The sequence below is a fragment of the Astatotilapia calliptera genome, chromosome 1 (assembly GCF_964374335.1).
Source record: "Astatotilapia calliptera chromosome 1, fAstCal68.1, whole genome shotgun sequence".
NCBI lineage: Eukaryota > Metazoa > Chordata > Actinopteri > Cichliformes > Cichlidae > Astatotilapia > Astatotilapia calliptera.
In genome coordinates, this window is record NC_137422.1 from 13,025,824 (window position 1) to 13,039,268 (window position 13,445).

At 47.5% G+C, this 13,445-nt stretch overlaps 1 protein-coding gene across 1 annotated transcript in view; it reads right to left on the reverse strand.

The window, feature by feature from the left end:
* Nucleotides 1-219: 219 nt before the first annotated feature.
* smad3a (SMAD family member 3a) overlaps nt 220-13,445 on the reverse strand; it is a 33,923-nt gene continuing 20,697 nt past the window's right edge. The window contains exons 2-8 of the mRNA XM_026163273.2: nt 5,835-6,028; nt 5,368-5,502; nt 3,995-4,120; nt 2,944-3,156; nt 2,607-2,744; nt 1,615-1,759; nt 220-535 (exon numbers count right to left, since the gene is read on the reverse strand). Of these exons, the coding sequence (XP_026019058.1) occupies nt 412-535; nt 1,615-1,759; nt 2,607-2,744; nt 2,944-3,156; nt 3,995-4,120; nt 5,368-5,502; nt 5,835-6,028 (1,075 nt within the window). The 3' untranslated portion in view covers nt 220-411. The remainder of the gene's footprint in view (nt 536-1,614; nt 1,760-2,606; nt 2,745-2,943; nt 3,157-3,994; nt 4,121-5,367; nt 5,503-5,834; nt 6,029-13,445) is intronic.

Here is a 13,445-nt window from a genome sequence, read left to right on the forward strand (position 1 = left end):
AAGTAATGGTTAAAAATTAAATCTTTTTTTAAAATGTTTTTTTGGATCAGCCGTTTTCTTTAACATCTGTACAAAACAGGTAAAAACTATGAGACTAATGTTTAAACAAACACGACCAGACAGGAAGAAGCTCGTGTAGCAATAACTTCAGTCCTTTAGGTAACAAAGGATAATTACAGACGTCAAATTTAGAGATCCTTCTAACATTTAACTGTTTTAATGCACTCGGCCCCTTTCAAAACAGACAAGTAAATAAAAAGTGCTACTGACAGCTGGTGGGGAGGAAGAACAAAGTAACAGTGGCTGAATGAGGGGGTTCGTCATCTTTCAGTACTTGTGTAGCCGTTCTCGTCCGTGTGCAGTTTGTGTGTTTCTAGTCATTGACAGGAAATGAGCAGGTGAATGGTCTCCCTAAGAGACGCTGGAGCAGCGGAGACTCGGGGAGCCCATTTGTGTGAGCACCTTGTCCAGCCACTGCAGGGGCCCGTTCAAGTGCAGCTCGATCCAGCAGGGGGTGCTGGTCACTGTCTGTCGCCTGGGAGAGACCAAAGAGGCACAAAGGGATGTGAGGTAAACAGACACAGCTGTTAAAGAGTGTGGGCAAACTTACAAAGTCACATTGCTCTGCTTTCATTACAGTGTTGATGTAAGACAGACAACTTTCACAGCTTCTTTGAGTTACACTTTAACACACTGTGTCACTAAAGATAGAATGCAAAAATTCTACTGACTGAAAAACCAACAACGGCAACTATTGATTTTGACCTCTTAAGATATGTATTTGTAGTTCTAATCAATGACACATACTTCTTGAATTTGTACAGTTCAAATAAAGAAATCATTTGGAAGACTTGCAGCAACTGCAAAAAAAAACCTAAAACTACAAAATGATGCAGTTTCTTAAGCTTTTTCTTTAGTTTTTTTTTCTCACTAAAGACAAAAAAGGGGCCATAACATTTTTTCCTTTACTGCTTTTCTCACAGCAGAGAGAAGTGAACAGACACAAGGGACTAAAGAGTTAAACAGACACAGCCAACAATGGAAACAGGCAGTGAGAGTGAGGTGAAGGTGGAGGTAGAGAAGGAGGGCCTGGCTACTCCAGTAACCTGAATCCTGTGTTTAAGTGTCTCCACATGTGAGCATTTGGTCTGGACAGGACTGCTGAGCAGTCACTCCCAGCTCAAAGGTTTCTCCCTTGTGGAAACCGCCTGAGCACGGCCAACTTTCAGCCAATCATCTGCTTGCCTTTAATTCCATCTCTTCCTTTCTTACTATCAGTGAGTCAGACTGTGTGGAAAAAGGGGAGGGAATGGAAGAGGGAAAGTCTGACATCTCTTTTTGACACACCACATGTGTGTTTGCTTAAAAATAGTCTGGTTTGCCAACTGGGGCCCGTTTCTATAGACGAGAGCTCTGTGACATCATTGACCGGATTCACCAGTGTGTGCACATGCCAGCGAGCGGGGGCGGGTGGATTGTGGGATGTAATTCACAGTCTGTTTGTGTCTATTGTCTTCGTTTACATGCAGACCTCGTATGGATTTTACACTGCTACACTGTTGCAGAAACAGGAGACGAGAAAGTGGCTAGCATTAACTCAGAGCTGCAGCTTACCTGTACTCGGCTCCCCAGCCCTTCACAAAGCTCATGCGGATGGTGCACATCCTGGTGAGCTGGTACACAGCCTCGAAGCCCTGGTTTACTGACTGTGCGAGCAGTGCAGCAAACTCCTGGTTGTTGAAGATCTTTAGGTTACATCCTGATGAGAACAACAAACAATAGATCAATTAGAGGTGCTAGAAAAAAAAAATCAAGATGAAGCTGATCTCTAGCTTCTACAAAACAAACAATTTAAATTTATCTTACATGAGAGTAGTCAAACTAACATTATTAATCTGATGGCTTTCCACACAGACTTGTGTTAAAAGTGGAGAAATATCTTTCGTGGTCCTACCGAATCAGATTGCAGTGACTTGGATGAAAACAGCCAAATTAAAGGAATGTGTACTTGAATGCGTCACTGACTCAACTAAATGCTGCAATGATTGTATAAACATCTTGTTTCAGACAACAAACTGTTAACATTTACAGATGTGCTTGGGGAAAGCTTTTAACAATCCAAACCAATTATGTGGTAAAAATAAAGAGACCAGTGAGGAAAGGAAAAAAACCTTATTTTTAACCCGACCACAGTTTAGCCAAAGGAGACATTGACAGGCTGGCTGGTGATGAGGTACGCGATGTGTTGTAGCCTCATTTGATGATTGAGCCTCAGGGAATCATTTCTGAATCATCAATCAATTTGTTTTTGTGTATATTGGCCTCTGCCTCTCTTTGGAAAACTGAATGGAATCATATAGCACTTCAATCCCAAATTACTTTACATTCAACCATTTACACACACACACACACACACACACACACACACACACACACACACACACACACACACACACACACAAGTTTTGGGGATCGAACTGCCAATTCTGTGAAAAGTAAACTTTGGTCTTTCTCTATTGCACTGTCTTCCGTCCTACTCATTTGTCTTACTCCCTTTCCCTGTCCTGTATGTCTCTCGATGCTCCCAGTGTTAGCTGGACACATACCTGGAGGGATCTTGCAGACTGTAGCAGGATGCCAACCATAACGTTGATTACAGTTGGGGCTCTGGACAAAGATTGCACTGTCACTGAGACATTCTGCAAACACTTCTCCACCAATGTAATACAGTCTTACGCCACGACCTTGAGGTAAAGAGTGAGAGGCAGAGAGCCGAAACAAGTCAGCAACAACAATAATTAAAAGTACAATGTTGAATAACAGGTCTAAAGCAATACGTAATCATGTTTGTTAATAAGCCAATAGTCTTTCAAGAAATCAAGTGAATAAAAGTGTTCTGAGAAGGCAAAGGAGATATTATCCAAATGGAGTCATAAGGCCTACCAATGTGTCTGCGTGTCAGCTCCACAGCTGCGTTGCGGTTGACATTGGACAGAAGACCCAGGCAGAATCTCTCTGAGTTGGACGGGTCCGTAAAGCCGTCCACTGTCAGCGAGGGCTGCGAGGCGTGGAAGGTCTCCCCGACTCGCTGATTCAGCTCATAGTAAGAAATAGAGCACCAGAAGGCCGGCTCACAATACGTCACTGGCTGGAGGTCTGAGACAGAGGAGGACCCCAAAAAGGAAAGAACTGAGTTCAATACTGTTGCTAATACAGTGCAGAACAATTAAACTAATGCAATGTTTGAATGTATTCTCAAAGTCAAAGTAGTAGAATAGTAAGACAGAAATCACAGAATTAATAGACAGAAAATTATTCAGATGGTAAAGAAAACATACATTAAGAGCAGTGATAACAAAGAAGAGGCAAATATATGGAGAAAAGGGCTGAGAGGCTGCAGACAGAGGAAAAAAAAAAGAGAAAACCAACAAAAACACGGAGAGAGCCTGCGTCACAAAATGTCAAACCCATACACTGTTTCCCAGAAGCTTTAACCAGACAAAATGTGGAAACTCAACCCTCACTTGAAGGATTCTGCAGCCCAGTTGGACTTGTCCATGGTACTCTTCAGTAAATTCAACTGTTTCTGGTAATTTGCTCCTTTTTGTCCCCCTCTACCAGCTGAGAAACATTCTGTCCTTTGCTTTGAAGTCCAGAACACAACCGGACAGCACTGCCAAATGAAACTGTTGTTGCTTTATTATTTCACCAACTGCGTTCCAGCCAAGCCTCCTGGCGCTTTTCCGTCTTGATAGAATAAACCTAGGATATTGTTATTGATGTTAGTGTGGGCTGCGTGGTGTCTTGACCTGTTCAAAAGTTCACATGGTGAGCGGGGAACACAAAGGCTTCTTTCATCATCTGGTTTCCTCTTACAGAAATGAGTTAAACCAAACAGAGAATTCCCACTGGGGAGATACGCTGCTGAAACATTTGTTTGCAAATCAAGGCAGACAAACAGAAAAGTACACAAACAGACACACGCATTTCTTACCCAAGTTATTGTGTGTGGGTGAAACTGGGTTAGGTGACAGATTTGGGGAGCTTGTGTCCATGCTATGAGTCATCTGGTGATCACTGGTTTCTCCATCCTCACTGAGGTAGCCTGGTGGAGGTGTTTCTGAGACAAGCAAAGACACAAACACTCACTCATACTGAAATGTTGGTGGCCCCTGATCACTAACCAAGCATTGTAGCTGCACTGAGGGAAAAATAACAGATAGAGATGAGGAATGAGAGTAGCCCAAAAGTACTTGTATTTAATAATTTGATTAAATCCAGTATGTGTTACTACTATTATTACAGTTGGCCTGCTGTGCTTTAATTATTCTGAAGTACAACATAATTAACGACGCAAAAAGTGACCGTACAATCACCTACACAGAACTTCCTAAATAGTGAGAAGGTTCTAGTCGGTGAGTGAATGAGTGAAAGTGTTTAAAATTTAATAATCGTTAACCTGTTGAAAAACAGCTTATGTAAGTAAATCCCTTCCTAAATTCATAGTCAAAAGGCCATTTTCTCAATTCTCTCACAATACATCAGAACTCGACTTTTGAACAGAAAAGTCAAAAGAAAAGTAAATCAAAAGGATCAATAACACTTCAACAGCTACCGGTTGACAATAAACATACAGCCACATTATAAATGTGGCTGTATGTTTATTTATAATGTTAAAAGCTTAATCTTGAAACAGAAACACCAAACTTATTGTACATTGTGGCCCACATGAAGCACGCTTTGACCTTATGTGGGCCAGTCATGCAGCTGCCCGATCTCTCCATATAAAGAGAAGGGGAGGCCCTAAACAGTATGAAAAAGTGTAAAAAGTATGAAAATGCAGTTAGGAAGTCCAATGTTTGTGCCCTTCTTCACATATTCCAAGCTTTCCATAGGACCAGATTGGAGTCTTTGTCAGGCCAATTCTGACCCCACGTCCTATGTTTGATGGTCCTGTCCTGGGACGATGTTGTAAAAGCTTTTCATCCAACTCAAGATTCAAAAGGAAAATTATAGTAAAACTAGTTTAATTACACACACACACACACACACACACACACACACACACACACACACACACACACACACACACACACACACACACACACACACCTACCTTTGCAATCACAAACTAGGTAGGTCTCTTCCAAGAGCTGTACTTCCGCCTTTTTTGTGACAAACAACCCACAAGCGTGCACCATCATCCTCATATTTTAAGTACTTTACTACTACTCCTTCTCTGTTACAGTCAGTTTTCACCAAACTCTTCAGTACAGCATAAACAGCCCACCTTACAAACTAGTTCTCACAAAGCATAAACCATAAGGAGGTACTTTGTGTGAGTCATGCTAGGAGGCACGCTGGTACCTGGTATATAGTTGCTCTGGGGCTCGATGCCAGCAGGGAAGTTGGTGTTTTCAGGGATTGAATGGCTGTAGTCATCCAGAGGTGGGAACTCAGTGGGGATTTCTGTGTGTCTGGGGACCAGCACTGGTGGGAGTACTGCATAACAGACACAAACACACAGAAAGTATTTTTCTCAGAATATAGTAATAAAGCAATGACTGATTTCATGTATGGATAAAGTAAATATTTATTGGAACAGAAATTAATAAACCGTTGATCAGCTGATAAGAGGAAAGGTGTTTCACAAACCCTGTGGATACAAATAAACCTATAAAAACATCCAGTGGGAGAAAAAAACAAAACAAAAAAACAAAACCTATTCCACTAACCAAGACCCATTAGAACACACTGGAAATGTACGTAACTATTTTCTTCAAACAACACAACAGTGAACAAAGAAAGAACTCTGTTTGTCCGAGCTGTCGTACCTGGTGTCTCTACTCTCTGATAGTGGTATGGGTTGACACACACTTCATCCTTCTTCGTGTGGAAGGCGTACTCGCACAGCTCCACCGCCCGCAGCTCGTGGTGGGACTGCAGGTCGGGCCAGCGCCACAGACGGCAGTAGATGACGTGGGGCAGACCTTTTCTGTGGGAAACTTGAAGACGGCCATCCAAAGATCTGTAAATACACGAAGAGGAAGAAGCATAAGTTTGAGACATTTGGTTTGACTTTCCAGTTATCCACCGCTTTTTTTTTTTCTTTTTGTGTAGGCTTATATTGTTTTCTGCTGCGTGTCAGAGTGTGTGTTGTGACTAAAATGAGAGGGAAGTGTGCCTGGGCACGACCTTATACTTGCCAGCAGAAAAATATCTGAAACCTCCAACTGAAAACAGAAAATAGAATAGTTACTAAAAAGAAGAACTGCTGAATTTGTTTCTTGATAGCATCTGGCTCTGATGTCATTTTTCTGAAAGGGCTATGTCGGTACTACCACTCTGAGGCTGGTTACGGTTTGATCCACCTGTCCCTTCCCCTGCTGTGACCTTTTGTTTATAAAAACAAATTCATGAACCTAAAATTAAATATTCTCATCCATTGTTGTCATCAAGTAGTAATTGTGTGACACCGCTCCTTTTGATTAATTGTTACAGTATTTTTGGTACTTGATGATATCCAAATTATGGGTATACAGTCTTTGCCTTGACAGTCCTGAACAACTAAAATATATTTCTTCTTTTTTTTAAACTGGTTTTCAAGCAAAAATTCACTGTACGCTGCTCTGTCCTCTAAATGTTATCAAATGCTGGATTTGGTGCTCACTACTGTGCTATGCAACTACTTCCCCATGACGAGGGTCCCAGCTGTTAGTGCAGAGGCGATATGAGGTCATGTCTAATAATAAACAATCGGCAATGACATTACAGTATGTTTAAAAGGAATTTCATTGTGTTGTATAACATCTGCACTCATCTGGCATGCTTCTGGCAGGATGATGATTTAGGCCGGCAGATAGTAATGAGCGACAGTTTGACATTGTGGACTGTCATAATAAGGTTAAAGGCTGTAATCTTGGAGCACAATAACCCTTGACAGAGGGGAAAAAAACAAACAAACAAAAAAACCTCCAAAACAAAACTAAAAAACCCTGCACAACATCTTACGCAAGAGGCAGCAGTCACATACGTCCCCTCATTTTCTGTGTCCCACCCACTCACTCTCTCACACAGAGTAAGGGTCAAAGGCTTAAGATAAAGCTCTTTAGAAGGACAAATATGACTCTCTAAATAAAAACAAGGCCACGCCCAACTGCGGAAAGCTCAGTTGAGCCTCATCTAGGTCAACCACGGCACATCGGGCAAGTGAATGGTGTATGGTGTGATGTGGTGTGTATTGGCAGATACCCAAAACCAAGATACTGGTATCATACTGGAACTGGGAAAGCAACGACAGAAGCTTTTATTGTTTCCCATGCAGAAGTCGAGAGCTATGAAACGAAGCAAATGTCTGATCAAATAACTTCTAAAACTTTATTTTTAAAAAGTGTTGAGAATTAAACATAGAAAATTACAAAGACCTGGCAATTTAAACAGCAAACAAAGATCTCTGGGTTACTATGCAAATTGAATAGAAAACCATTTGTTCAATATTGCTTTCTGAATATACCAGTTTTCATTTAGTCAACAAGATCTATAGTGGGTGACTCCACAGTGCACTGTTTAACACCCAACATGTAAAAGATCCCCTTTTTGGAGGAATCTATCCCCGGCAGGATTGTGACCAGAAAAGCATCCGGTGTAAAGATCTGCCAATTCAAGTGTGCTGGAGCAACCCCTGAACAAGAGAGCAGCTGAAAGAACCTGTTTATCAAAGCTATATAGCAATCTATAGTAATGTTAAGCCAGATTTTGCATAATCTTGATTCTATGGGGGTCTGCTTGCAAACACAGTATCTCTTTTCTTTTGCAGTTTTCCTGTGTTGGCATTTATTGTCATGACTTATTGTGGCTGCTTCCTTTTACCATACTGCATAAAGCCACGCATCAAGAAGTCACTTAGACTGCTGTTAGACCTCTATTAAACAACTTAACCACGCACCCTCATTCAATAAACAACTTGGGAAAAACTTAATGTTACACAGAGCTTATGCTGAAATAGTGAATCACTGTAAATTAACCAACAGTGATGATGACATGAAGGAAATGCATGGAAAGTGCATCTACAAGGAAACCACATTCACATGTAGGCACGTGAATGTGACATTTTTCACTGTGGATGTGTTGAATCGTGAGAGAGGGCTGATGTGATGTCACTGGTATGTCTGCTACTGGGTGGGTGGGACTGTGTGGGCTCAGACAGACATACAAAATCTACTGGTCATTTGGTGCCCTACTTACTGTCCCCGTTTCCATTCAGTTTTGTTTGGGTTTTTTTAAATAAGAAAATAGTTCCCTTTCAGTCGATTCACTCGGTACAACACATAAGTATGGGATATCACGCCCTCGCGTGTCCTGGCTGAAGAAACCTTTATTCACGCCTTTACGGCAGATGACGTGTGATGACACGCGCAAGGCCCCGCCCGCACATATAGCCGCTGCCATCACCGTCATCCCTCAGTTCTTACGCTCTTCACCTCGCTGAGAACACCTCTGCTGAGTTGGGCTAGCTAGCTACTGCTAGTTAGCTCCGTTGTCTGCCAACTTGAACCTAGCTTAACTGCCCCTGTTGGTGTTAGCCTCCACCGCCCAGCTGGTGCGTAGGCTGCCCGCGGAGCGCTATTTTCAAGTTTTTCTTGTGCAGCGTTTCGCTTTGCGTTTTGGGAATGGACTCCAAACCGAAGCGAGCAAAGCAGAAATCTTCTGTTCGCCCCTGTCCTCAGGGATGTGGTTTCTCTTTGCACGACAGCGACCAGCACGATGCCTGCCCTGTCTGCCTGGGGATCGTCCACGCTAGGAGAGCGTTGACGGAGCCCGAAGCTTGTGCGTTTTGTCGCCAGCTCCGACGCTCGACCCTGGAAAGACGGGTGACGTTTGTGGAAAGAGTGCTGGGACGCTCGGCTGTCGCACGGCATGACCCTCTTCTTTCCGAGTCTGGAGCCCCGGCTTCGTCCGAGTCCGAAGACGAAAATTTTCAGGTCGATGTCCCCGCGATTAGCTGGGCTGACCACATGGAATACGTTGACGGGTTAGCCGATGACGGACCGGAACCATGCAGGAGCGCTGACGGGCTTCAGCCTGGGTTGAAGCCCGCCAGCGCTCCCCAGGAAGACGATGACGTGCTGGACATCGGCCTGGACATCCATGGTTTGTCGGAGGATGAGCAGGAGAGCTCATTGTCGACCCAATATGCCGCCGCTGCTGCGCCGGTCGGCCACGATGACACCTCTCTTTTCTCCCTGTTTCGCCGTGCCGCTGAGAAGCTGCAGGTGGACTGGCCCTCTCCTCCACCAGCTCGGAAGCCGTCGCGGTTTGCGGGTTTTTTCCTTCCACCGGAGCCCGCAACGGCCAAAAACTGCCTCCCCATGTTCCCAGACTTTCTCTGCGAGCTAACAGCGTCATGGGACAAACCTCTGTCTACCCGCGTCACTGTGCCCGGCTATGGACAGTACATGGAATTGGACGGCGCCGAGGGAGCTGGTTTAGCTAACCCACCCCCTATGGAGCCGTCTCTGGCTGCTTATCTGGCCCCGTCCCATAACCATGGTGTCGGTGGCCCCGCAACTCTGCCGTCCAAGCACTGCAGATTCTCGGCCTCGCAGCTGGAGAAGATTTATCGGGCTCAGGCCGGCACCGCTCGAGCCATGAGCTCCGTCACCATGCTCCAGACGTACCAGGCAATGTGCCTGGCGGAGCTTGGATCGCTGGTTCCGGAGGACAGCCCGCTGTCACCTCTTCTTAACGAGGTTAGAGTCACCACGGATTACATCCTCCGTGCGTCTCGCTGTGCAGCGCTCTCCCTGGGCAGAGGGATGGCTTCGACAGTGGTGGCGCAGAGGCACCTGTGGCTGACCCTCTCCGACGTCCCTGATAGAGACAGAGCTGTGTATCTGGACGCACCAGTGTCTGCGGCTGGGTTATTCGGACATTCACTTGAAGCCATTCAGGCTAGATTCGATCTGAGGAAGAAGCAGACGGAAGCTCTGCGCGACATCATCCCCAGACGCCAGCCCCAGCCCAAGCCCACTGCTAGCTCTCACAGGCCCGCCGCTCCTCTGACAGCTGGCAAGAGACCGGCGCCCACTGCTGGAGTGGGAGGGCCGCCGGCGAGAGCACGTACTCCGGCCCGAGCTCCACGCCAGTCGGCCTGGGGCAAAGGCCCTCCCCCGGGCCCCCGACGGGACCCGACGCCCAGGAGGAAGAAGCCTCAGCCCTCCTAGCTGTGATTGCGAGTGGGGAAGGGATCCGGCAGCAGGGAGACGCTGCTCTTACCCCTCTGTTGCCGCACAAGAGGTGCCGCTTAAGTTCTGTTCAGGTTGTCAGCCCCAGAAGGCGCTGCACTTCCCTATCGCGGTCTCCCAAGCACATAACCCCTGCACACGGTTCAGATGTGTTGAATGTTCAAGCGACCACATCGAGTGTTCCCGCTGTTTTTCATTGTTATGCCCCGGAAAAGGTGCACCCAACAAAATGTATAAATGTACATGTTCCCATGTTGCAATCAATAAAGAGTGTTGTTTACTCTCAAACAATCTCAAATGCTCAACCTGCAGGCGAAATGAGCCAGGTCAGGCAGGGGATGCAGTCCCCTGCAGACACACTGGGGGGCGACGGCGCCCCGCCGTCAGTGCTGCAGGCCAGCCGGCTGGCTGCTCACTTCCCTCAGTGGCGCGCTTGCGCCCCCTCTCCGTGGGTGCTGCAAACCGTTGCCATGGGTTACCGGTTGCAGTTCCGGGTCAAGCCGCCTCGTTTCCAAAGAGTCGTGAACACGATTGTCAACCCCGAGGCAGCCTTGGTACTCAGAGAGGAAATACAGGCGCTATTACAGAAGAGAGCAATACGGGTGGTCCCCGCTTCGGAGACGGACAAAGGTTGGTACAGCCGTTATTTTGTCATTCCGAAGAAAGGGGGAGGGCTTCGTCCCATCCTCGACCTGCGAGTCTTGAACACGTACCTGCGAACGTACAGGTTCAAGATGCTAACACTCAGACAGCTCCTGAGTGCAGTCGGCCCGGGAGATTGGTTTGCGACAATCGATCTAACAGATGCTTATTTTCATGTCGCTATACACCCGAAACACAGGCAGTTTCTGAGGTTTGCATTCGAGGGCGTAGCCTACGAATACCTAGTGCTGCCGTTCGGGCTGTCGCTCGCTCCCCGCACCTTTACGAAATGTGCCGAGGCAGCGCTAGCGCCCCTCAGGAAGAGGGGCATCCGCATCTTGGCCTACCTGGACGACTGGGCTCTCGTGGCTTGCTCCAGAGAACAGGCGGAGACGCAGCTGTCGCGGGTTCTGTCACACATTCAGACACTGGGGTTCTCTGTGAACTTTCAGAAGAGCTCGCTAATCCCAGGTCAACAGATCGCTTTTCTCGGTCTGGAAATATGCTCTCTTTCCAGCCGCGCACGGTTGTCAGAGCACAGAGTGGCCGCGTTTCATCGCTGCCTCGCTCAATTTCAGCTGGGACGCAGACTGCGTTTCCAGACGATATTGCGCTTGTTGGGCATGATGGCATCTATGATCGCCGTAGTGCCGCTTGGGCTGTTGAAAATGAGAGCGTTTCAACGCTGGACTCTCTCTCACCGTTTGTGTGCTTCGCGTCACCTCCGGAGGAGGCTGCCGGTAACTGCGTCTTGCATGCTAGCTCTCCGTCCTTGGAGGGAGCCCGGGCTACTGCACCAGGGCTCTCGGATTGGGAGGGTGTTGTTTCGCAAGGTGGTGTCCACAGATGCTTCCCTAAGTGGGTGGGGAGCGCTGTGCGAGGGTGCGTCAGTGAGAGGGATCTGGTCCGCGGCTCAGCGCCAGCTGCACATCAACCACTTAGAGCTGTTAGCAGTGTTCTTAGCTCTAAAGCGTTTCCGTCCAGTCCTGCAGGGCCAGCATGTCTTAGTCAGGACGGACAATTCAACAGTGGTGTCTTATATAAACAGGCAGGGAGGAACACGCTCTCTTCCCCTGTTGCAGCTGTCTCGCTCTCTGCTGTTATGGTGCAGTGTTCATTTTCTGACTCTAAGAGCCACCCATGTCCCGGGCCACCTGAACCTGGGGCCGGACCTTCTCTCCAGGGGGGGTCCTCTGGTGAGAGAATGGAGGTTACACCCTTCAATAGTGGCTCAGATTTGGGATCTATTTGGCGAGGCGCAAATAGATCTTTTTGCTTCCAGGGTGAATGCTCACTGCCCCCTGTACTTCTCCATAATTGACCACGATGCACCCTTGGGCTTGGACGCGCTAGCGCACCAATGGCCAGACGTGCTCCTGTATGCATTTCCCCCAGTGGAAATGATATCTCCAATTCTGGAGAGGGTGCGTCGGCATTCCCTCTCTCTGATCCTGGTGGCCCCTTGGTGGCCCGCGAAGTTGTGGTATGCAGAAATAATCAGCCTGCTTGCAGCAAGTCCTTGGCAGCTTCCTCTCCGCAGGGATCTCCTCTCTCAGGCGGGGGGGGAAGTGTTTCATCCGCGCCCGGATCTGTGGCACCTTCATGCTTACCTGCTGAGAGGTTAAACTTGGTTGCTAAGGGTCTGCCACCTAGTGTGGTAGCGACGATTCAGAGCGCCAGGGCCTCGTCTACTAGAGGCTTGTACGCTTACAAATGGCGAGCCTTCGAGCGATGGTGCCAGGACCGCCACACTCTCCCATTTCAGTGCTCTATTGTGGATGTTTTGACATTCCTGCAGGAGCTGTTGGATAAAGGCCTTTCGTTTTCGACGATCAAGGTTTATTTAGCGGCTATATCTGCTTGTCATATCGGTTTTGACGGGGTGACACCAGGTGCGCATCCCCTCGCCGTGCGTTTTCTGAAAGGGGTTCGCCGGCTGAGGCCCGTGCTTAAGTCCAGTGTCCCGGCTTGGGACTTGTCTTTGGTGCTGGAGGCCCTTTGTGGCCCTCCGTTTGAACCCGTTGAGTCGGTAGATATGAAACTTCTTTCGTATAAGACCGCATTACTTCTCGCTTTGGCCTCGGCGAAGCGAGTGGGGGACCTTCATGCGCTGTCTGTGCATCCTGCCTGCACACAGTTTTCTCCTGATGGCCGCAGGGTCGTATTGCGTCCGAATGCCGCCTATCTTCCCAAGGTCATGCCTGCATCTTATAGTTCAATGGAGTTTGAGTTGCTGAGCTTTTGCTCCCCTCCTTTTGAATCTGAGGAGCAGAGGGGGGTGCATTCTCTTTGTCCGGTGCGTGCGCTACGCACCTACATTGAGCGCACTCGGGATGTGCGTTTGTGTGACCAGTTGTTTGTCTGCTTCGCTAATCCGAATAGAGGTAGAGCTCTGTCCAGACAGAGGCTGTCCCACTGGATTGTAGAAGCTATCTCGCTGGCATACAGCACCGGTGGTTTTGCGTTGCCCCACGGGGTGGGAGCTCATTCCACCAGGGGGATGGCGACCTCATGGGCTCTTTTTAGAGGGGTGCCTGTGGCTGATATTTGTGCAGCGGC